This window comes from Plasmodium yoelii, assembly GCF_900002385.2.
Source record: "Plasmodium yoelii strain 17X genome assembly, chromosome: 13".
Classification (NCBI taxonomy): domain Eukaryota; phylum Apicomplexa; class Aconoidasida; order Haemosporida; family Plasmodiidae; genus Plasmodium; species Plasmodium yoelii.
This window is the reverse complement of record NC_036185.2, coordinates 137,648-163,237: the sequence shown is the minus strand read 5'-3', so window position 1 is coordinate 163,237 and position 25,590 is coordinate 137,648. Positions and strand designations below refer to the sequence as shown.

The 25,590-nt window shown below is 21.0% G+C and overlaps 6 protein-coding genes across 6 annotated transcripts; 4 read left to right on the top strand and 2 right to left on the bottom strand.

The window, feature by feature from the left end:
- Positions 1-678: 678 nt before the first annotated feature.
- Positions 679-2,168, bottom strand: PY17X_1300301 (fam-a protein; the record flags this gene model as incomplete). Its single annotated transcript, XM_034637662.1, has 6 exons — positions 679-702; positions 849-1,082; positions 1,167-1,276; positions 1,429-1,498; positions 1,595-1,841; positions 1,966-2,168. The coding sequence occupies 6 exons, from the start codon at positions 2,166-2,168 to the stop codon at positions 679-681; spliced, it is 888 nt and encodes a 295-aa protein (XP_034493601.1).
- Positions 2,169-5,299: 3,131 nt separating this feature from the next.
- Positions 5,300-6,415, top strand: PY17X_1300293 (PIR protein; the record flags this gene model as incomplete). Its single annotated transcript, XM_022957302.2, has 3 exons — positions 5,300-5,314; positions 5,443-6,234; positions 6,323-6,415. 3 exons carry the CDS (start codon positions 5,300-5,302, stop codon positions 6,413-6,415), a joined length of 900 nt encoding a protein of 299 aa, XP_022811082.2.
- A 3,230-nt stretch (positions 6,416-9,645) lies between these two features.
- Positions 9,646-11,505, top strand: PY17X_1300287 (PIR protein; the record flags this gene model as incomplete). Its single annotated transcript, XM_034637661.1, has 3 exons — positions 9,646-9,660; positions 9,783-10,952; positions 11,041-11,505. 3 exons carry the CDS (start codon positions 9,646-9,648, stop codon positions 11,503-11,505), a joined length of 1,650 nt encoding a protein of 549 aa, XP_034493600.1.
- A 3,466-nt stretch (positions 11,506-14,971) lies between these two features.
- PY17X_1300280 (fam-b protein) lies at positions 14,972-15,914 on the top strand (the record flags this gene model as incomplete). Its single annotated transcript, XM_022955611.1, has 2 exons — positions 14,972-15,040; positions 15,210-15,914. The coding sequence occupies 2 exons, from the start codon at positions 14,972-14,974 to the stop codon at positions 15,912-15,914; spliced, it is 774 nt and encodes a 257-aa protein (XP_022810884.1).
- A 2,508-nt stretch (positions 15,915-18,422) lies between these two features.
- PY17X_1300273 (fam-a protein) lies at positions 18,423-19,833 on the bottom strand (the record flags this gene model as incomplete). Its single annotated transcript, XM_034637660.1, has 6 exons — positions 18,423-18,446; positions 18,648-18,836; positions 18,928-19,037; positions 19,158-19,227; positions 19,324-19,570; positions 19,703-19,833. 6 exons carry the CDS (start codon positions 19,831-19,833, stop codon positions 18,423-18,425), a joined length of 771 nt encoding a protein of 256 aa, XP_034493599.1.
- A 3,704-nt stretch (positions 19,834-23,537) lies between these two features.
- On the top strand, positions 23,538-24,609 carry PY17X_1300265 (PIR protein; the record flags this gene model as incomplete). Its single annotated transcript, XM_022954970.1, has 3 exons — positions 23,538-23,552; positions 23,668-24,420; positions 24,511-24,609. 3 exons carry the CDS (start codon positions 23,538-23,540, stop codon positions 24,607-24,609), a joined length of 867 nt encoding a protein of 288 aa, XP_022810710.1.
- Positions 24,610-25,590: the final 981 nt, after the last annotated feature.

Sequence of the window (25,590 nt, the reverse complement as noted above, 5' to 3'; positions counted from 1 at the left end):
AAATAAACTGTTATGTTATATTGTTTATATTTATGTTATATTTATGTTATATTTATTTTTTATATGAATGAATATGAAATAGTTTTTTAAAGCAAACAATGTTTTAGTTAGTTTATTATAATGTGTATATATATTTGCATAAAATACATTGATATTATATGCTTTAAATAACAATATAAAATTATTACATATAATGTAACATTTGTATTGAATCATTCTGACCATCTTATTAATTTCATTACAATAATGGTATTAAGATCAAATATCACTTACAAATAAAAATAAATGTCATGATAGTATACATAAATAAAAACTCGTTTAAATATATGGGATATCCCCCCCAAATTTTAGCATATATATGATGTCTATGTTTATAAACAAAAAAGGGTGATAAGTATTAAATGAAAGATCTTCATAAGTTATAACAGTTTTATTTGTATTATTCAAAAAATTAATACATATAGATGCATTATATTATTAAAAGACATAACAAATAACAGACAAGAACAAAACAATCATAAAACAAAAAAATATGTTATGATGGTAATTTAAATAAATACCATTCATGAAAATAAATCGTTTTATTAACAAAAATTCTCTAATATTACGGTGGTGAAAAATATATGATTATTTATAAGGGAAAATGTAGTATAAAGCTTTTCCAATAATATTTTTTTGTTAAATGGAACCATGTTCATCATTCTAAGAAAAAAAAGATAAATGGATGATTATATAAAATGTTTAATTTTTTCCAAATTATAGTATACATTATAAATATGTACACTTATTTAAAACCATATTTTTTAACAATTGTTGAAATAAATTATTAAAATATGTATACCGTTTACAGAGTCGACATAGGTGATATAAATATGGTTCTTTCTTTTTTCAAAAATGTATCCACTTAAGTTAACAAACATTTTTTTTAATTCTCCATTTCTAATATCATCTTCAGAATCAATTTCAGCTTGGAATATATTTGCACTTTCTACTATTTCATTTTCAAAATATTTGTTATTTTTACGGTTGTGATCAATTATATTTGCTGAAGCCATGACAAATATAGTTTTGTTTTCTGATATCTACAAAATTAATAAAAGTATATTGCATAAATTATTGTGAATAATATGATTTATAACGAAATAGAAGAGGAAAGGTTTGCTTACTTTATATTTTGCAGCTATAGCATAAAAATATTTTTCACGAGACCACGACCATTGTTTGCAACGTTGCTGTATCATTACTAAATTTCGATTGTATACTCGGACAATTTTTCCTAAAAAAGATATTATAAAATAGCATAGATATAATTAAAATGTGATGAGTTTGAAGATATGGGAAAGAATAAATAGTATAATAAAACACGAAATGTCGAATATGTAGTAACAATATTATGTTAATTTGGGTAATTATTTATGTTTTGTATACTTTTAACCGAGCCTGCATAAAAATAATTGTCACTATTTGGATCCCATACCTCGTTTATTATTTCATTATACTAATGGAAGCCAAGAGAAATATATGTATATAAATTATAATAATTTTTTAATTTCAATTTAGTTTATAACTTTTGATGTTGTTCGTTAATTGATACCTGATTCGGATCATCAATTATATATTCAACTTTTTGAATTTTTGTATGACCTCGAAATTTTTTTTTATAAAAAAGCATATGATAATCATAATTTCTACAAAATAATTTATAATAAGCTCTACTATTAGCATGATATTCTAATTGTACTAAAGCATCTCTCATAAAATTGCGCGCATTTATATGTTCCATGATATCGGGATGTAATAGGTGCTTGTTTTGTTCATATATTTCTTCTGTATTGTCGTTGCTAAAAATGAACATATTTTTAATGTGTACAAAAATAAAGTTATTGTATTTATAACATTTTTGAAAAGACGTACAAATTTAATATTTTCATAATGAAATATATATATATTTTAGTATTTTCTTACGCAGGATACGATTTTTTTGATTTGGGTTTTTCATGTTTTTTTGATTTGGGTTTTGTATATCTTATCGATTTGGGTTTTGTATATCTTATTGATTTGGGTTTTGCACCTGTTTTTGGAGCAACTTCAGTTGCAAGAGCTTTATTATTCCCATATAGGGATATGCTTAAAAGAAAAAACAAAATTTGAATATAAAATTTATTCATTTTTGAAGTTTACAAACAAAATATTAAAATATATATTGTATTTTTTTTAATTAAAAATTCGAAAAATAGAACAAATATAATTAAAATTGAAGCAAACAATTTTCTCTAATAAAGTATAAAAAACAAATTATTATTTAAACGAGAAATTTTGATACTTTTATCAGATTCATAAGTTTAATATATTTTTTATTTAATTAATTCAGCACAAAACAACATCAATAATAGATTTTTTCATAAAATGAATATCAAAAATGTTATGATTCACAATATCATAATATTTAAAAATAAATAAATTTAATTATATCATATAAATGATATTTTTAAGATATAGAATTATGAATACATATGTTTTATATTTTTATAATAGACTAAAATTAAAATATACAAAACATCTCGTTACGTATGGAATTGCATATTACTTATATGTATATATAATAGAAAAGAACTGTTGTTTTTACCTACTAGCGAACCAATCATTTAAAATAAAAATATAAAAGTAGGAAAATAACATAAAAATATATATTTTTTTTAATATAAAACATGTATTATATTTTTAAATATTAAAATAATTAATTTAATCTGAGGAATGCGATTAATTTTATATACTACTAATACTACTATAATAACAATATTTATTACCTCATCATAATAGTAGTATTATAAAATTTATATTATGAGAATCAAACAATCTGTGATTTTTTTATCACTTTTAGTACAAATCTTACTAAACAATTTTCTAGCAAAATTGTTAATTTTATAAAAATTATTTTAAGTAGTAATATTGTCGCTCATTTTTTTTTTATAAATGAATACAAATTATATTTTTCCTTTTAATGATAAAACAAAGTATAAAGTTAAAAAAGATACAAATAAAATATGAAATAAAATAATGAAACATAAAGTTGTAAAATCAAGAAATATATAATGTAATTAATTTGTTTTTTAATTATAATATTCTTAATACCGATGTGTTCATGTATTATGGATCAAGGTTATGTTTATGGTTCTGGGATATTGTAATTACATTTTTTATAATTAAATATATTTATGACTAAATTTGTATAATTAAATATATTTATGATTAAATTTTTATAATTAAATATATTTATGATTGTGTATGTTTAATCTGGAGATGATGTGTAAATATAGAAGGAAAAAAGGGGTAGTGTGATTAATATGAAATAGGTGATAGTATTTTTTTGATAAAGTATAATATATAGATTTAAAATTATTAAAATAATATATTAGATATATAAATATTGGTTATATATGACAATTGTCTGCTATATAAAACTTGTTAATCAGGGCTATATTGAATTATGGAGATTATAATATACAATGCATTTGTTTGTTTGATGAAAGATTTTATTTAGTAAAAGTTATAATTTTGAATATTGGTGTGCATTATATGGATATATTGTTATTTTTATTGTTAATTAAGGACATTAGGGACATATAATAGATAGTGATAAAGTATAGGTTGATATATATCGACAATATAGCATTATCTATATATATTATTATGCTTCTAAGATTTTTTGAAGTTTTAATTGTAGCTACTATTCTTTTGTATTTTACATTTGTATTAATAGAAGTTGCATTATATACGTTAATTTATTTGTCATAAAGGTATAACATTCGATTAATTATTATTAATTTTTAAGCTTTATAGTTTTGAGGTATATATAAATTGGGAATATATTATAAGTAGTTATTTGAAAAAGCATAAGTATATTAATAAAATTTAATGTTATAGATAAAATGTGTTATTATTATATGACTATACATATAATCTAATAAAATACCAATAATTAATATTGAAATGTTGTTTTATTGCGGGAACTTTATACAATTAAATATTAATTTTATCAAAAAGACACATAATACATTATAAAGGTATCATTTTTATACATTTGTTAAAGGTCCAATTTGGGATATGTGGCTTTATATTATAAAAAACTGGATAAATAAAGAAAATGCTAAAGACTCAATTCATGTTAAATTCCATATTAACGCGTTTTATATTATCATTATTTTACCATATAATTAATAAAATATACGATTTTTAACAAATTATTTGAATGCGTAACACTGATAACTATAGTAGTAGAATATATAAGATAAAAATGGACAATCCATAAAATTTAGCGAATATTTACATAAATTTATATATTAAAAGAGAAAATATATCTTTCTCCTCTTAAAGGGCAACATAACAACCTATTTACAAATATTTTTTTATTATACTTTAAAATTCCATCAATAGTTATTTATGTGTTATATATTTACTAAGTATTATTTTAAAAACGATATGCTTTCAAAGACGTATTTAAGCTTATAAATAGATTAATAAACACGAGTACAATGATAATTGTTTTAAAGAATGGAAATTATGCGTAAAATAAAATATAAATTTCCCAATAAGGTATACATATAAGTTGAAGTATATACGAATAAAAAAAATTTATTTAATGCATTAAATTTTTTTTTAATTTATCTATATTTATTAAAAATAATATCAATTTATATAATTTGCATAGAGAAGTAACATAAATTAATTTGAAAATACTATAATTTTTGAGAAAATATATTATATTTTATAAGAAACAAATATATAAAAATTTAATCAATCTTATTAAATAATATTTATATGCTTTTAAGGATTATAGCAATAATATATTTCTCAATTATTCCGATTTGTGCAGTATATTAGTTTTTGGATGCCATTTATTAAAACAAAAAATATGATATTGTTTATTTTCTTTATTAAGGGATATATATAAGAAAATATATTTTAAACTCATTACAATGCCACTATAAGTTTGTGATAGAATTATACCGAAAGGTATTAAGAATAATAATTTTATGTATAAATTTATATACATATTATAAAAAATGTATTAAACAACCCTGTATTTAAGGTGAATTAGCTAATTATCATAAACCAGGAATGCAGGATTTCTTTAGTAATAATATTATTTTATATTAATTATTGAAAAACTTTTAATATATTTAACTACAGACAGTTGTTATATATTGGGTTAAAACATTTGCGTCACATATTTGATGCAGTGTATATAAAACATCATGCTTTTACTCAATTTATAAATCAAAAATAAAATCTCATCACAATGGATAGGTATATGGTATATGGATTTTTTAATAATGTTTTCCTTTACATTTTTTGATATTGTATTATATATAAATATCATTAAACTTTAATAAAATTTTCAATAATGCACATTTATAATAATGTTTTTAAATTTTTTCTTAGTGTCAATTGCTCTATACTGTAAGGACCTCGATTTCCGATCATTTGGACACAGTAGGAAACCATTATTTTAATAGTGGACGCAATTTCGATAAGTATTGTACTAATGATAGTTGTGATAGTAATCTCGGAAAAATTAATGCTGGATGTTTATTTTTGTTTGATGAATTCTTTAAAGATTCTGATAATTTTAAATCTAATGCAAAAAGTAACATCAATATTGTTGAATACATTATGATATGGTTAAGTTATACGTTAAACAAAACCACAAATGGAGAAAAAAATATAAATGAATTTTATAATAAATATATAAACAGTGTCGAGAGCTATAAAAAGGGTATAGAAGGTGTTACTGCTTATAAAAATTATAAGGATCTTATAGATAGAAATGATTATTTTTTAAGTATGGATAAGAGCATTATATCTAAATTATATGATGCATTAACATCATTATGTAATATGCATGTTACCGATGCTGGACACGTCCCAAATTGCGATCAATGTGAGAAAGCTGCAAATGGGTTTGTTAAAAACTATGAAGGAGTTATCAGTGATTCTAATATTACTAAAAATGGTTTATATCGTAAAATATTATATGTTTTATATACTTTATCAAATGATTATGATAATTTAAAAAAGAAAAATAACAATAGTTCATCCTTGCCATCGATAAAAACAAAGATTTATATGCCAATATATGGATTTTCATCATTAATTTTCTTGATAGAAAACAATTTTTATATACTTTTATTGATTTTTGGTATAATAATAGTTTTTATAGGAATTTATTATAAGGTAATAATAAGAAATTAAAAAAATATTTTCATTATATATATAGAAACACTAATAAACAAATCATACGTTTCTTAACATTTTATATTAGTATTCGTTATCTGGATTTCGGAATCGATTTAAAAAACTATATTTAAGGAAAAAACTAAAAAAAATGAAGAAGGAATGGACCATTAATATATGATTCGAAGAGCAGTGATTATTCCATGAATAGTAATAATGGTTGATATATTTTAAGAATTTGTCTATTTTGAAATAAGTAATTTTGACCATAATTTTGTGGTTTATAAGAATAATTAAATAATATAACCAATTAAATATAATGTTATGTGTTTGTACAGTTTTTGCATAATTTTTATATAGTTTTTATGTTGTGGGACCCATATTGGGATTAGGATTTTGTATTTTACTTAATTTTTTATAATTTGATAATATTTATTAGTTTAAAGATTTGTTTTAAATATATATATAGTAAAAAAATTATTAAAAATATGTATAGAATAAGTTGGACTTTTTAATATTTATATTAAGTCTAAATATGTAAGAAAAAATGAGTATGAAAAGGAACGAGTAAAGTAATATATTTTGACAAACTATAAGAATTGGATTTCGTGTTAATATAACTTAATGGTAAATGTATTGAACTATACTATGCATTTTTGTATTTTATTGTTAATTTTGTGTTAATGGTTTATGGGTCAATTGGTCAAATATTGAAATAGATATAGAAAGATTATTCCAAAGTATCGATTTGATCCTAAAAGAAAACGTTGATTTAAATATTAACAATGCATAATATAAGAAACTGGGGGAGATGGAATGGAATTGGAAGGAAATCATAATAAATTATTTCCTTCCTCAGTAACACCTGAACCGAATGATAAATGGAGTTATGGAAGAATGAATTTAAATGGAATAATTTAAACGCACTTATTAATAAAATTATAAGCTATGCTGAGGTTTAGAGTTGCATTTTGGAGAACTCATATTTTGGGTCAGGGTTCTGTATTATAAGTTATAGTTTTGTTCTATGAAATCTATGCTTTGGGTTAGGGTTATATTTTTATTAATCTGTTTATAATGTGATCATTTATTTATCTATAAATGGTGATTAAATATATATACTATACTTGTATGTTTAATATCAAAATATGCCCCAATATGCAGCACCCAAAGGAGCATAGTCATTAATGTGAAAGAGGTTGTGTAACATTTTTTTCATGAGTTATAACATATATAATTGAGTGTTTATAGAGATATAATATGGGTAAAGTAAAATATTTATATTGTATATATTAATATAGATATTGAATATATATGAATTCATATTATCCTATATCATAATTGCTTATTATATAAGACTTGTTAATCAAGAGTTATATTGAATTGTGGACATCATAATATATAATGCATTTCTATATTTTGTGAAAATATTTATTTAGTAAAACTTATTATTTGTGTCATATTTATTTAGATTCAAATCGTGTTATCCAACTGAACTGTAATAATATATATTCATAAAATATCGATCGAGTATCGACAATACAACGTTATCTACAAAAGGGATTTTATGCATCTAACATTTTTAATAATCAATAAAAATATGCATATTAATAAAAAAATAAATATAGATATATGTATATTATCTTAATTTTTGATTATATATAGTTTCATTTTATGCTAAAGTTTTAAATTTAAATTATAGAAATAGTTTTCTACCCATTAATTTATTTACTATAAAGGTATACTATTATATTAGTCGCCATTACATTTTAAACTCCATAGTTTTAAGGATATATGAATTATGAAATGTATAAAATATATTACATTTAAAATAGTTAATATCATATTTTGTTCTAATAATTATAAATAATATGATAGATAGAATACCGTTGTTATTATATGACATACATATAAAATAATAAAATATTTTACAATAACTAATATTGAAATATTGTTATATTGTGAAAAATTCATATAATTAAATATTAATATAAAATATATCGAAAAAATAGATAGTAATTATTTTTTTTGAACTAATAATATTTATATTAGATTATTATATATACAGAAACTTATAAATATATATTTTAAATATAATGTTTTTACGAGATAATACATATTTTTTAAAATGTTATATTTTAAAACACTGAAACAATGAAAATTATTAATTGGTTTAAATTATTCCTCTTGAGTGCATTAATTATTTCATTGTAGTAAACAGTGATATATCATTAGTAACAACAATACTAATATTAGATTAATGTATTATGTTTATTTAATTCTATCACATGGATATACAGTAGTCATATATATTATTATACGGGAGATAAGATTAAAATTGTATGCACAAAACATCAAATGAATATTATAACCTTTAACTAAGTATTTTTTTAATGGGATAATATTAGAATTAACAACATCAAAAAAATAATATGAATTTTATTAATGATTCTATAGTTTTCTTAAAAATATAGTTTTTCTATATTGAACTAAATGGTTTATTATAAAATATGTAGTATATAATATGTTTATATTATAAGTAGAAATGTGCACTATCATGGGAAATTCACATAATGTTTCTAAAAATTTATTATCGCCACTAAATAAAAAGCAAATGTTAAAATTATAAACCTATAAAATTTAAGTAAACTACATGAAAAGAATTTCATATAGATTCTTTTGTAAATTAAAATTAGTTTTTATATTATCCAAGTTTTAAAAAGATACATCTAAAATTATTTAATAAAGCACATTTTAGTATAAATAAAGTTATTATATATTATAAATACGAACTACATATAATATATTTAGAAAAGTAGTAGTGTTAACCTATTCTATAAATATTGTAATCTAAATAAGTAATTTGTTTTATATTATTAGATATGATATTAAAAAATGCAACATCCAATATAGAATAATAACATATATAAATATTTGACATTCAAATAATAAAATAAATTAAAATAAATTTTGAAACTTCTTTATTAAAAAAGTAGCGAATATATATTTATTTTCATGTGTAAACCTATAATATAAATATATTATTATATGAAACAAATATAATCTATTTTTTTTATGACATTCCATGAATTTGTGCATTATAGTTATTCAAGATATTATTTAAAAAAATTATATTACGTGTAAAATGTATTATATATAGATATAAAAATGTTAAACAAATAACCTCTTAAGGAAATTTAGTGATTGTCACAAATAAAAATTAAATACCTTTTTAATACTATTATTATAGCATGTTAATTTAGTATTAAAACTAATAGAACCTCTTTAAATATATATATTAATTATATAGAAGACCATTAACCGGATAACATATTTTATTATAATACATTCCTTATGTACACAATAATATTATGACAATTTTTTTACAGATTAAAAATAAAATCCAGCATAATGAGTTCCCATGTGGTATATACATTTTTTAATAAAATGAATTTTATTTTATTGTTTTTGCATTGTTTATAAATTAACTTAAATTTCATAATATTTCATTAATACATATTTTATTGATTTTTATAATATTTTTTTAGTGTGAAGCATTTAAAGATGTTGAGAATCATTTGCCTGATAATTATTCTTTCGATAGAAGTAAGGTATCTACTGCTATACGAACTTATTGTCAAACTAACAATAAAGCATGGAAAGGAGAATGTTATACTATCGGTCAAGTAGTTAGTGCTGTTACTATGTTATTACTTAATAAATTATTCGTTGCGAATAAAAATATAGAATCTGAAAATAAAAATAACGAATATATCACGTATGTTATGCTATGGTTAAGTAATAAAATGAAACTAATTAAAACAGGGAGATACGGAAGCGTGGCAGATTTTTATGTCACGTTTATAAAAAATAATAAAATTTATATAATATATCGTGATAAAATCGATAAAAACCGCAAAATAATGAATCTTAATATTGATAGAATGCGTACACTTTATGGGTTACTTAATAACCTATGTAATGCAATTACTAAATATAACAACGGTTCTTCAAATTACTCTGATTTTTCAAATTTTGTTAACAATTGGATAATACAATACATACAACTTCTTTTAAAAAAACCTAAAGTTTTTGAAGATGAATATTATTGTGATGTATTGGTGACTTTAAAAAATGCTTATGAGAAATTTAAAAAAGATAATGATACCAAAAGTTGTTTTCCAGAAATTATAGAGATAGAAAAAATAAAAACTTGTGAGGAATTAGGTAAAGAAGCAAAAAGTTCATCGAAAGTTATAAAAGTGGAGTTCAATGAAGTGAAGGGGGAACAAAATTTAGAGAAAGGGAAAGATACCTCTATATATATAGATGTTATTAAAAGGGCATTTGAAACGTGTAGTTCAAATTTTAGTATTACGTTTACTAATATTAGCAATAACTTATATGAAAAGTTGTTGCCACCAATAACAGATTTTTACGAAAAAATTATAAATCTTGGTGATAAAACTATTAATTATGTGAATGAATATTTTAAAAATCCAATAGAAACTTATACATTAGATAATTGTATACTTGATCCACAAGCCACAAGAAATGAATCACCATCTAATGACCTACCATCACCTCAAGATTCTGGAATCAAAGTAGCAGAAAGTGGAACAACAGAAATAGGTGATAATCCCCTCAACCTATACAAGAAAATGGGAATTTCAATTCTAATTATTTTAATACCCATTGCTTTAGCTATTATGTACAAGGTAAATAAAAATAAAATTGCGAAGTATACATTTTTTAAAATATTTCCTCACTATAAAATATTATATGTTTTTCATAATTTTATGTTAGTATTTGCCATTTGGATGGAGAAAGAAATCGAAGAAAAAAAAAAACATGAAAAAGGCTATAAATATGTTTGATACAAATGAAACAACAGAAGAAGTTATAAACCCAACTGATCGAAAAAAACAAATGAAAATAACTATAAATTTATCTAGTCAAAACAAACAGGATAAAAAGCTTACCAATTCATCTACTCCAAAAAAACAGGATAAACAATTTATAAATTCATCTACTCCCAAAAAACAGGATAAACAGTTTATAAACTCAAATGATCGAAAGAAAAAAGTGGAAATAATTATAAATTCATCTAAAAAAAAACAGACTAAGGATTTTATAAATTCCACTTATTGGGGAAAATATCCATTATTAAATATATATAAACTTATGAAGGCCGATCCTGTACCATTTATAATTTTATTTTTGTTGTTTATTTTTTATCTTTATAAAAGAAAAGGCGATTCTTTAGAATAATAAATATAATTAATAGTTTTTTTTTGGGTTCAGATTCTTTGAATCTGACTTTAAAATTCAATATAAGTATTAAAAATAATAATTAAACTGCATATTAATATAAGTAATTTGGCTTATATAGACAATTAAAAAATGTATTTTTTGTAATATTATAATATAAATATATGTATTTTATTAATCTATATAAAACAGTGTTGTATGACTGATTTATTTGATTTCAATTATAACTTCCTTGTTTATAACTCTAAAAATATATTAGTATTCATCATTTGGAATTCGAAAGAGTTCCAAAGATAAAATTTAAGAAAGATAAAATAAATCATTAATAGATGAGTTAGAGGATTTTGATTGATATAGTTAATAATTTATAAGGTTGATAATAACGATGGGGTGTTGTATAAAAATAATGAAAATAAGAGAAATAGTACAGAAACAAAGTATATTAAAAAATGTGGTTATGGCAATAATTTAAATAGACAGGATATATGAAAGGATATTTATTTTATTAATAATGTATTACAACATTAAGATGATAAAAAACATTATGATAAATGTACATTTATTCCATGGAAAATATGATGCATAATCTCATAATATTTTGTATTTGTGGTGAGTGAATTATTTCAGTTAATAAATTTCCAATAATAGGGGTATTAATAGTAATCTGTGAACAAAAAACAATAATGTATAAATATATAAAAGAAAATATTATAGTTTTGTGTGGATGAATAGAATATATTGGAAATATTTACATTTATATAAATGTAAAATAGGATAAAGAAATAACAAAACAAAATGTGGAATAAAATTTTAAGTTATTAAAATATGTATACCGGTTACATAGTCGATATAAACATATTTGTTTATTTTTTCAACAATGTATCCACTTAAGTTAACAAAGATTTTTTTTAATTTTCCACTTTTAATATCATCTTCAGAGTCAATTTCAGATTGGAATAAAGGTTTAGGGATCAGGGCTCATGGTTATATTGAATTATATATATCATAATATGTTCATTTTATGAATATTTTTATTTAAAGAAATTGCTTATTTTCATTCTACATTTATGTTATATTTTATTTTTTCTATGAATGTATATAATTTTTTTTTAAAGCAAAAATGTTTTAGTTGGTTTATTATAATGTGTATATATATGCATAAAATACATTGGTATTATATGTTTTAAATAACAATATAAAAAATGATTACATATAATGTAACATTTGTATTGAATCATTCTGATCACTTCATTAATTCCATTACAATAATGGTATTAAGATCAAACATCACTTACAAATAAAAATATGTCATGATACTATTTGGAATAAACAATAAGTCGTGATGCTACTGGGAATAAAGAATAAATCGTGATGCTACTGGGAATAATGAATAAATCGCGGTTTATTTTTACTATAAATGACACAAGTAACAGGACATATAAGTATTATATGAGGAATATGTTTTTTATGGTAACAAATGGGGGAATATCGGAAAACAAAAAGGTTTTTCAATGGTGTATCGGAATTAAATCATTATAAAGGAAGGATGGGGATATATATAAGTTTTGAATTGCAATATAAAATATTGACACATTTTAATAAATCCAATATATGATTACTATATATATGGGATATACAAATTAAAATAAAATGTTACAAAAAAGGGAGATTTATAATATAAAGATACTTAAATGTCTCGAATTATTGACATTTGTTTAACTATATCAATTATATCAATTAATTTTTACAGAGTGTGTGATATACTTGAATTTTTTGTTTATTTTCATAATATGAATCAGTAACTACAATACGATATTGGTGGGTACTATGTTATTGTATAATTATATGGTGATGGTTTGATATCACTTTTTATTGTTGATGATGTACTTTTATTATCTGATATTGTGTTTTCAGTGGAACAGTTAAGGGTTTTGTTTCACTGTTGGATGATTGTTTTTTAGTAATTCCATTCTTTTGATAACGGATTACACCAAACGTAGCACCAAATGTTAGTGCTAATGTTTCAATAAAGTAGATATAACTGCAGTTTTGTTATTTTTAACTTTTTTAATAAACGACTTAGCATTTTTTTTGTTTTGTTTATAATTTCTGGGTCTGCTTCAACATAATTATTAGATCTTGGGGTTAATACATTTATTGCCAACAAAAAGGCAACAATATAATGGTTTTGTTAATTTGATTTTTGCATAATTAAGTAAAATGATTACAATATAATAAATGTATAAAACGAATTAATGTAATTATAAAGTTGATTATAACAATAAGATAAAAAATAAAATCCAATAAATAATATTAAGATAGGAATATTTAATATTTTTGGCAATTAAAAAATGTCCAGGGTCCCGATTTAATGTTGCAGATTTATGGGTCCCAATTTAAAAGGTATATAAATTTTAAATAAGTCAGATACATTTTGTTCATTATTATAAATATAGTGGTGTAATATATATAAAGAAAATTATAATTAAAATTAAAATTTCTGTATATTTTGATTAAAAAAGGAGAGAATTAATCAATATATTTGGTATATGATGGAATTTTGTATTTATATTATTTGTTGTATTTTTTACTATGATTGAGATATGTAAAAATAAAGGTGATATAGTGTTTAAATGTTATAGGTGTGATAATATGTTTGTGAAATGAGAAAAATAAAAAGTTAATAGAGTAATTAAATTATGATTTAAGGTTTGGGGATGATGATAAATCGGTAATTCCGTGGAATATAATGTTTTTATACAATTTATGCCATTTTTTTATTGGTTGTATTTAATGTTATAATGTCTGATTTATTTGGGGAGTATCATATTTTATATGATTTGAATAGAAATAATATATTTGATGTTGTATATTATGAAATATATTTATAAACAGACTGATTATATACCAATCTATGAAAAAAAATATTTTTACAAAAAAGTGGTAAATAAAATCGAGAATATTATTAAATAAAATTAAAAATTGGAGAAGTATAACAATACGAAACCGTTTAAATGTAAATAGCAACGATGGTTAATGTTTTCATTATATGTATTTATTCATATAAAAAAAATATATGTATCTAATATTTTATTATTTGAATTTATATTTATTATTTTGTCATATACAAGTTCATAAAATATTAGAATCGTAACACTAAATATATTAATGTATTATAAATTATATTAAAAATTGTGTATTTTTTATAGAAAGGTTAATATTTATTTGAAAAAAGAAATAATATTTATAACCATAAATGGTTTTAATGAATATAACGGAATTTATTACAACAATACATTTATAAATTTTATAGAAAGTGGAAAAAGTTAATAAATGAAATAAATTATGTTTTTTATAGACATACAATTTATTTATAAATATTACTATTATGGGAATAAATATCAAGTTATAAAGATTATTTCTAAGTACATATATTAGTTCATTTATTTAACAAATAAAGTTAAAAATGAGAGTCAGTATTTTAAAATATGCTCTTTTTTCAATTTTTATTTGTTCTTTTGAATATGGGAAAAATGTAAGTTACAGATTATTTTCATTTATTATTAATAATATTTGATTGTAGTTTTTGTATCTATTTGTTTTACATTAACCTTATATTATTGTTTGATGTATTGGTAAAACATTTAAGTTAAACAATTAAAATTAATTGGAAATATGTTAATAAATATTTCATTTCTTTGCAGGAATTATGCCTTGAAAGGAATATAATAAATATTAGGAATAATAGGATATTATCAGATGGAGATAACCAATTTAATTTACATGAATTTTATGAATCAACTTCGAGTGTTGAAAATCAAGTTAATGACCACGATAATGATGACGAAAAAAATATATCTATTCGAAATACTGTAGATTCACATGTAAAGAAGAATAAAAAAAGTAAGAAATCACTTTATTCAAAAAATGTAGATAAAAAAAGGAAAAAGTTAATTCATGGACATCACAAAGAAATAAAAGAAATAAAAGAAATAGAAGAAATAGAAGAAATAGAAGAAACAGAAAAAGAGATTGATAATACAAATAATAATAAATTAGCAATAGTACCGATAGAAAATAATTCTGTATCAGAAGAATTGGAAAATGAAGGAAATATCGTAGTGAGTGAGCATTATGAGATCAATTCAAGTATCGAAGACGAATTAAATGATAAACTAGAGTTAAACAAAATGGTCAACGGATTAATTACGAAGGTGGTGTTTTTGAATATGCTTGTTTTTGCGTTATCGGTAAACGAATGGATTGAAATTGGACTTATTATTATGAGTGTAGCCCTTTCATTTGAAATATTTTTTAGATTTTATCAATACCTTAAATTACGTTTTAAAGTATATAAAAGATCCCTCAAAAAAAAAGAATCCCCCAAAAAAAAAACATCAAATGAATAAAAATAATATATTTAATATTTGATGTTACACATTCATAAATATATTATATAAAGTGATTACATATCTATCTATGGAGAGCATATATTATTTGTATTTGATAAACGAATTCAAAGGCGATATTTAAGAGAACAAGTAAAGAAAATGAATCATTATATATGATTCGAAGGGAGTGGTTATTCCAGGAATAGTAATAATGATTGATATAAGAAAGTTTTTATTTTTGACCATAATTTTTGAAGATAATTTTTGATTATAATTTTTAAAGATAATCATAATATATAATGTTATATATGTATAGTTATAATGTTTTTACACTGTTTTTGTATAATTTTTATGTAATTTTTATGTTGTGGAACCCATATTCGGGTTAAGTGTTATATTGCATTTAATTTTGAATAATTTTGCATAATTTTTTATAATTTGATAACATTTATTAGTTTAAAGATTTGTTTTAAATATATATAGGAAATAAATTATTAAAAATATGTAAAGGATAAGTTGGAGTTTTTAATATTTATATTAAGTCTAAATATGTAAGAAAAAATGAGGGTGAAAAGGAACGAATAAAGTAATATATTTTGACAAATTATATGATTTGGATTTCGTGTTAGTATAACTTGATGGCAAATGTGTTGAGCTATACTATATAATTTTTGTATTTTATTGCTAATTTGTGGGAATCCATTTGAGAGTTCTTATTAAATGTATCATAATTTCTTTTATATAAGTGTTAATTGGAGTTTAAGGCTCAATTGATGTATACATACCAAAATATACAGATATTTGATTTATTTTATGGGAGAGTTATTTGAATTTAATATATGACACCTTCCTGAAATAAAAATATGGATACACATTTAAGTTATATTCATATTATATTGATTATTTGGATTGTGTAAACGGTTTGAAAGAGAAAATTTAAGGGAAAAAATATAAATAATAAAGATAAAAATGATAAGTATATTGATATACAATTAATTACTATCAAGTTTTAAGTTTTATGATAGTAATAAAAGTAGGAAAGATAAATTTTTAACAATAAAAAAAGTGATCGAATTGTAGCATTGATTTCGTCACAAAATTAAATACATTGAATATATTTGAATAGAAGAGGAATGAGAAATTACATACTAAATAATGACTTTTAAAACGAAAAAAATGGATATATATAATAATGATTATTTAATTTGAAGTTATTTTTATATATTAAATATTGTTTGGTATTTGATAGGTTAAATGAAGGTGTGATGAAATTTTCCAATATCCATATTTCCAATTTTCTTAGAATATATAATTTTATCTCCATTTTCTGTAGAATGGGTCAAATAATCGTCTATACCTATCTCATAAAGTGTTATTAAAGTTCTGAATCATCTTTTGCATGATTCATTGCTAATAAACCTTCATAAATGTCATAACATACCAAGTTTCTGTATTCCTCAAATCTTGGATTCGAAACATTATTGGTGAAAATGAGATTATTTTTAATGCATAAAAGGAAAGAAATGAATTTATAAAATGAAAGTTGGAATATTTAATGATTATGTATACTATATGTAAATATTTTTCGATATTTTCAAACATATCATTTTTTGGTCAGGGGTTCTGAGATTAGCAAGATTTGGAGGAGGGTCAGTTGGAAGTGTGTTATTGGTGGGATATAGAAGGAAGGTTAAAAGAAAAAAACGGTTTTAATGTAAGTTTTATTAATTGTTGGATTTGATAAGTAAAATGTTTTAAATGTTGTAAAAACAGGTTATGTAAGTAGATTTAAGATAGAAGCAAAAGGATATTCAAGGAATTTATAAAAAATAATGTACAAAAGTAATAGTGAAACCCCAATATTATGATTTTAATTTTGATAATATGTTATATGTTCATTTTATGAATATTTTCATTCTCCATTTATGTTATATTTTATTTTTTATTTTTTCTATGAATGCATATGAATTTTTTTTAAAACAAACAGTATTTTAGTTAGTTTATTATAATGTTCACATATATGTGTATAAAAAATGATTACATCAACGTAACATTTATATTGAATCATTCTGACCATCTTATTAATTCCATCACAATAATGGTATTAAGATCAAATATCACTTACAAATAAAAATAAATGCCATGATAGTATTTGGAATAAAGAATCGTTTAAATATATGGGATATCCCCAAAAATTTTAGCACATAGATGATGTGTATGTTAGTAAACAAAACAGGGTGATAAGTATTAAAGGAATATGACAAATAAAAGATCTTCATAAGTTGTAACAGTTTTATTTGTATTATTCAAAAAATTAATACATATAGATGCATTATAATATTAAAAGGGATAAACAAATTATATACAAAGAAAAAGATCATTTTATGATGGTAATTTAAAGCGGTCATTATGCATGGAAATAAATCATTTTATTAACATAAATATTCTAATATCATGGTGATGAAAAATATATGTTTATTTATGAGGGAAAAAGTAATCTAAAGGTTTTCCAATAATAGATTTTTGTTAAATGGAACCATGTTCACCAACCTAGGAAAAAAAACATAAATGGGTGAATATATAAAATGTTTAAATTTGTTGCAAGTTATAGTATACATTATAAATATGTACAGTTATTTAAAACCATATTTTTTTAACAATTGTTGAAATAAATTATTATATTATTAAAATATGTATACCTTTTATAGATTCGATATAGGTGATATAAATATGGCCGTTTTTTTTTTCAACAATGTATCCATTTAAGTGAACAAACATTTTTTTTAATTTTCCACTTCTAATATCATCTTCAGAATCAACTTCAGCTTGGAATAAATTTGCACTTTCTACTATTGTGTTTTCAAAATGTTTTTTATTTTTACGGTTGTGATCATTTATATTTCCTGAAGCCATGACAATTATAGTTTTGTTTTCTGATATCTACAAAATTAATAAAAATATATTGCATAAATTATTGTGAATAATATGAGAATTAGGATTTATAACGAAATAGAAAGAACCTTTTGCTTACTTTAAATTTTGCAGCTAAAGCATAAAAATATTTCTGACGAGACCACGGCCATACTTTGCAACGGTGCTGTATCATTACTAAATTTGGACCGTATACACGGACAATTTTTCCTAAAAACATATTATAAAATTGCATAGATATAATTAAAATATGATGAGTTTGAAGATATGAGAAAGAATAAATAGTAACAATAATATGTTAATTTGGGTAATTATTTATGTTTTGTATACTTTTAGTCGAGCCTAAATAAAAAAAATTGCTACTATCGGGATCCCAAAACTTGTTTATTAATCCAGTATACTAATGGAAGTAAAGAGAAATGTATGTATATAAATTATAATAATTTTTTAATTTCAATTTAGTTTATAACTTTTGATGTTGTTCGTTAATTGATACCTTATTCGGATTTTTAATTATATATTTAATTTTATCAACACGTGTATTGCCTCGATGTTTTTTTTTATAAGAATACATATAGTAAATAGAATTGGTACCATATAATTTATAACCTTCTTTACTTGTAGCATGATATTCTAATTGTTTTAAAGCGTCATTCATAAATCTGCACGCATTTATAGTTTCTTTGGTATCGGTATATAATAGGTGCTTGTTTCTTTCATATATTAATTGTGTATTATCATAGCTAAAAATGAACATATTTTTAATGCGTACAAAAATAAAGGTATTGTATTTATATTATAATATTGTTGAAAAGACATACATTTGATATTTTCATAATGAAATATGTAATATATATATTGCAGTATTTTCTTACGTAGAATAAATTTTTTTTGATTTGTGTTTTTTATCTTTTTTTGGAACAAGCTCAGTTGCAAGGGTTTTATTATTCACATATAGGGGGATGATTAAAAGAAAAAAAACAATTTGAATATAAAATTTATTCATTTTGAAACTGTAAAACAAAATATTAAAATATATATTAGTATTTTTTTTAATTAAAAATTAATAATTCGAAAATCTAGAGATGTGTAATTAAAATTGAAGCAAAGAATTTTCTCCAATAAAGGATAAAAAACGAATATTTATTTTAAAAAATACAAATTATTATTTAAATAACAAATTTAGATACTTTTATCAGATTGATAAGTTTAATATATTTTTAATATAAATAATTCAACCACAAAACGACATCAATAACAGAAGCTTTCATAAATAATGGATATCAAAAATGTAATGATCCACAATATCATAATATCTAAAAATAAATAACTTTAATTATATAAATTATATTTTTAATATATAGCATTATGAATACATAAATTTTATATTTTTATAATTGATCAAACTAAATTTGAAATTTATAAAACAGTTCATTACATATCGAAATACACATACTTGTATTAATAAATAAAAGAACATAGTAATATAAATATTATATTAAATAATTAATTTAATATGAGAAATACAGTTAATTCTACATATTACTAATACTACTATAATAACAATATTTTTTACTTCATAATAATAGTATGATAAAATTTATATTATGATAATTACACATTTGTGATTTTGTATCACTTTTATTACAAATTTTACTAAATAATATTTTTATAGCAAAATTGTTAATTTTATAAAAATTATTTATTAGTATTAATATTGATGGTTATGTTTTTTTGTAAATTAATAGAAATTATAATTTTCCTTTTAATAACAAAACATAGTATTATAAAGTTAAAAAAGATACAAATAAAATATGAAGTAAAATATGAAGTAAAATATGAAGTAAAATATGAAATAAAATATGAAATAAAACATGAAATAAAACATGAAATAAAACATGAAATAAAATGTGCAATAAAATAATGAAACATAAAGTTGTAAAGTCAAGAAATATATAATGTAATTAATTTGTTTTTTAATTATAATATTCTTAATGTCGAGGTGTTCATGTATTATGGGTCAAGGTTATGTTTGTGATTGATGTTTGATGATTGATTGTTTGTGGTTCTGGGATATTGTAATTACATTTTTTATAATTAAATTTTTTATAATTACATTTTTTATAATTAATTTTTTTATAATTAAATATATTTATGATTGCGTATGCTAAATCTGGAGATGATGTGTAAATATACAACGAAAAAAGGGGTAGTGTGGTTAATATGAAATAGGTAATTAATATGAAATAGGTGGTTAATATGAAATAGGTAATTAATATGAAATATGTGGTTAATATGAAATAGGTAATTAATATGAAATAGGTAATTAATATGAAATAGGTGGTTAATATGAAATAGGTGATCAATATGAAATAGGTGATAATATTTGTTTGATAAAGTATAATATATAGATTTAAAATGATTAAAATAATATATTAGATATACAAATATTGGTTATATATGACAATTGCCTATTATATAAAACTTGTTAATGAGGGGCTATATTGAATTATCCACATTATAATATACAATGGATTTGTTTGTTCGATGAAAAATTTTATTTAGTAAAAGTTATTTTGATTTAAATTATATTACGGGAATATATGTTGTAATAATAGGATTATATGTGAGGGTGGGTATGAATTATAAGATGATTCATTTGTAACAATTGTCTACAATATAATATACCTTCATATTAATATGTGTGTTTTTAAGATTAATTAAACAGATCACTAATATATAATAGGTAGTGATAAAATATCGACCGAAGTCCAACAACACAACGATATCTATAAAAGACGTTTTATGCATCTAACATTTTTAATAATAAAATAAAAATCGAACTATATATACAATATTTTTTAAGTTTTAATTGTAGCTACTATTCTTTCGTATTAATAGAAGTTGCATTATATACGTTAATTTATTTATCATAAGGTATACTAACATATTAATCACTATTAATTTTTAAACTCCATAATTTTAAGGTATAAATAAATTGGAAATATATTACATTTAAAATAGTTAATATAATTGCATATAAGAATGTTAATAAAATATAATGTTATAGTTTGTGCTAATAATTATAAATAATATGATATATAGAATATCGCTATTGTTCTAATATAGTAAAATATTATACCAATTACTAATATTGAAATATGTTAAATTTGGAAATATATACAATTATATATTAATGCAAAATATACAGAAAAAGTATGTAATAATTAATTTGAAATAATATTTTTATTAGGTTATTATATACATACAAATTCACAAATATATAATTTAAATATATTGTTATTGCGAAATAATATGTTCCAAAATAGTTAATTTAAAACAACAAAATACGGAAATATTCTACATTGGTTTAAAGGATTTTTATTGAGTGCACTAATTGTTCCGTTGTACTATACAGTGATATACCATTAGTAACAACAATAATAATATTAGATTAATATATTATGTTCATTTGGTACACTATATGGATATAAATTCATTATATATTATTAAAGGTGTGATCAGATTAAATTGTATGTATACAATATAAAATGAAATATTATAACATTTATTTAAGTATGCTTTAATGTGATAATATTAGACTACTAGTATTAAGCAAAATAATATTAATAATTCTAAGTTATTTTTAATTTATACATGAATTAAAAACTTTAATGGTAGAAAATATAAGAAATAATTAAACTGTGTAGAATAGATAAATCTTATATGGCTACATTCTTGTCTTAAAAAAGCATACGTCCCTTATCTCTCCTATCTAAAAGGACAATATAATAACCTAATACACATAGGTTTATATTATACTTTAAATTTTGTATAAATACTTATTTACGTGTTATATATTTAACATTTACTAAGTACTATTTTAAAAACAACCTACATATAAAAACTTATTTAAGCTTATAAATACGGGTTCAGTGCTAATTGCCGCTTTAACGGTGGAAAAATATGGAAAACATTATAAAATTACTAAATAAAGAATACTTCTAAATTGGAATATGTAGGAATAAAAATAAAGTTATAGAACTTATTAAAATGAATTATGAATTTATTTACATTCATTAAAAACAATATAAATTTATATAATTTGCATATAGATGTAAGTAAAATAACTTAATTTGAAAATACTATAATTTTAATAAAAATGTGGTATATAGTATTAGAAACAAGTATGTAAATATTTAATATATTTAAAAAAATGACTATTTATATACTTTAAGGATTATAGTAATAATAGGATTTTGCATTTTTTATATTTATACAGCATTTAATTTTTTGAAGGACAATCATCAAAACATAAGATATAAATATATTCCTTTTCTATGTTCAAACATACTTTAAATTCTTTATAGAAAGATATCCATTTTTATAATAAAGATATACCAAATATTAGTAAGAATAACATTTTTTGCATAATATCCATCATATCTATATTTAATAAAAATTGTATTAAGCAATTCTCTATTTAAGGTAACTTAGCTAATTAGCATAAACACTAATAAAACCTTTTTTTAGTAATAACATTATTTTATTATTCTATATTAATTTAATTATTGAAAAACATATAATATATTTAACTACAGACAGCTGTTATATATTGGGTTAAAGTATTTATGTCACATATTGGGGGCATTGTATATAAAACAGCATGAATTTATTCAATTTACAAATCAAAAATAAAATCCCATTATAATGAGTGTTGAAGTGGTACATAATTTTTTAATAATAATAATTTCCTTTACATTTTATGATATTATATATATCATTAAACTTTATTTTAATAATTCGCGTTTTTATTAATTGTTTTTAAATGTTTTCTTAGTGTAAAAGGTTCGAGAATGTAAGGGAATGGTTATCTCATGAAGTGATTGTAGGAAATAATGCAAATATTAATGAAAAATTGAAAAATTATTGTGATAATGGATCATGTGATGCTTCTTTCGGAAAAGTTAATGCTGGATGTTTATATTTGTTTGATGAGTTCTTTGCGGGTTATGAAAAATTTAATTCTGTTGCAAAAAGAAACATCAATATTGTTGATTACATTTTGATATGGTTAAGGTATATGTTAAACCTTATCAAAACTGGAGACAACGACATTATATACTCTTTTTATGAAACATATATAAATAATGGTGGTACAGATAATAAGTATAATAAGAGAATAGAAGGTGTTAGTGGTTATCATAATTATAAGGATCTTATCGATATAAAAAAAAATTTGATGAGTATTGGTATTAAAGCTATGTCTAAATTTTATGATGCATTTATATTATTATGTAACATTTGTACTGGGGTTAATGAAGAAAAGAAAAATTGCGATAATTATTTAGAAAAAGCTAATGAATTTGCTAAAAAATATGATGAGCTTAATGAAGATTATTATAATGGTAGAGACAGCCCTTATAATCAATTATTATCTACATTATCAGATGATTATTATAATTTACAAAGTATATGTTATGATTTTCCATTACTTCCAACATATTCACGAAAATTTGTAATAAAAAGCACACTAATTCCAATTGCATTTATATTTGTTGCCGTATCAATTTTATTAGGAATTGCATATAAGGTAAATAATAAGTCAATTAAACAATATATTCAGCACTGGTTAATTTGTGAATATAAATAAATTATACATTTTTTAAAATTTTTATATTAGTATTCGTTACTTGGATTTCGGAAACGATCTCAAAAGCAATGTTTAAAAGAAAGAATAAAAAATATAAAGAAGAAACTGATCATTAATAAATTATTCTGAATATGACGACTGATATATTTTAAGAAACTGCCTATTTGGAAATAATTTTTGTATAATTTTTATATAGTTTTTATATTGTGGAACCCATATTCGGATTAGGGCTAAGTATTATATCTCATTTAATTTTTTATAATTAGAACACTAATTAAATATATGTATCATCCCGTATGTTTAATTTCGAGATGAAGTTAAAAATATGTACTCCCAAAGGAGCATTGCCATTAATATGAAAAGGGTTATATAACATATTTATAAGTTATAATATATATAATTGAGTACTCATATCGATTTAATATTATTTAAAAAAATGTCTATATTGCATATATTAATATAGATATTTGCTATATCATAATTCCTATTATATAAAATTTGTTAATATGTGGTTACATCGAATTATGCATAATGCAACATATTTCTTTATTTGACGATAATTTTATTTAGTAAAACTTATAATTTGTATCATATTTGTTTTAAATTAAATTATATTATGCCAACATAACTTTAATAATAACATTATATATGAAGTTGGGTATGAATTATAATAAAATTCATTTTGATTATTCATCTACATTATAATATACCTTCAGGATAATGGGAATACTTTTATTTTTAATTAAACATATTACCAATATATAATAGGCAGTCATAAAATATAGATTCATAAATGTCGATCGAGGTTCGAAAACACAACGATATCTATAAAAGGCATTTTATGCATCTAACATTTTTAATAATACAATAAAAATATACATATTAATAAAAAATTAAATTATAAATATATGTATCTATTATTTTAACCTTCGATTATATATAGTATAATTTTATTATAAAGTTTTAAATTCAAATAATAGGAATAGTTCTATATATTTTAATGTATTTTCCATAATGGTATAATATTAGATTAATCATTAATTTTTAAACTTTATAGTTTTGAAGTATAAATATATTACATTTAAAATTTTTAAAAAATAAAATATAAGT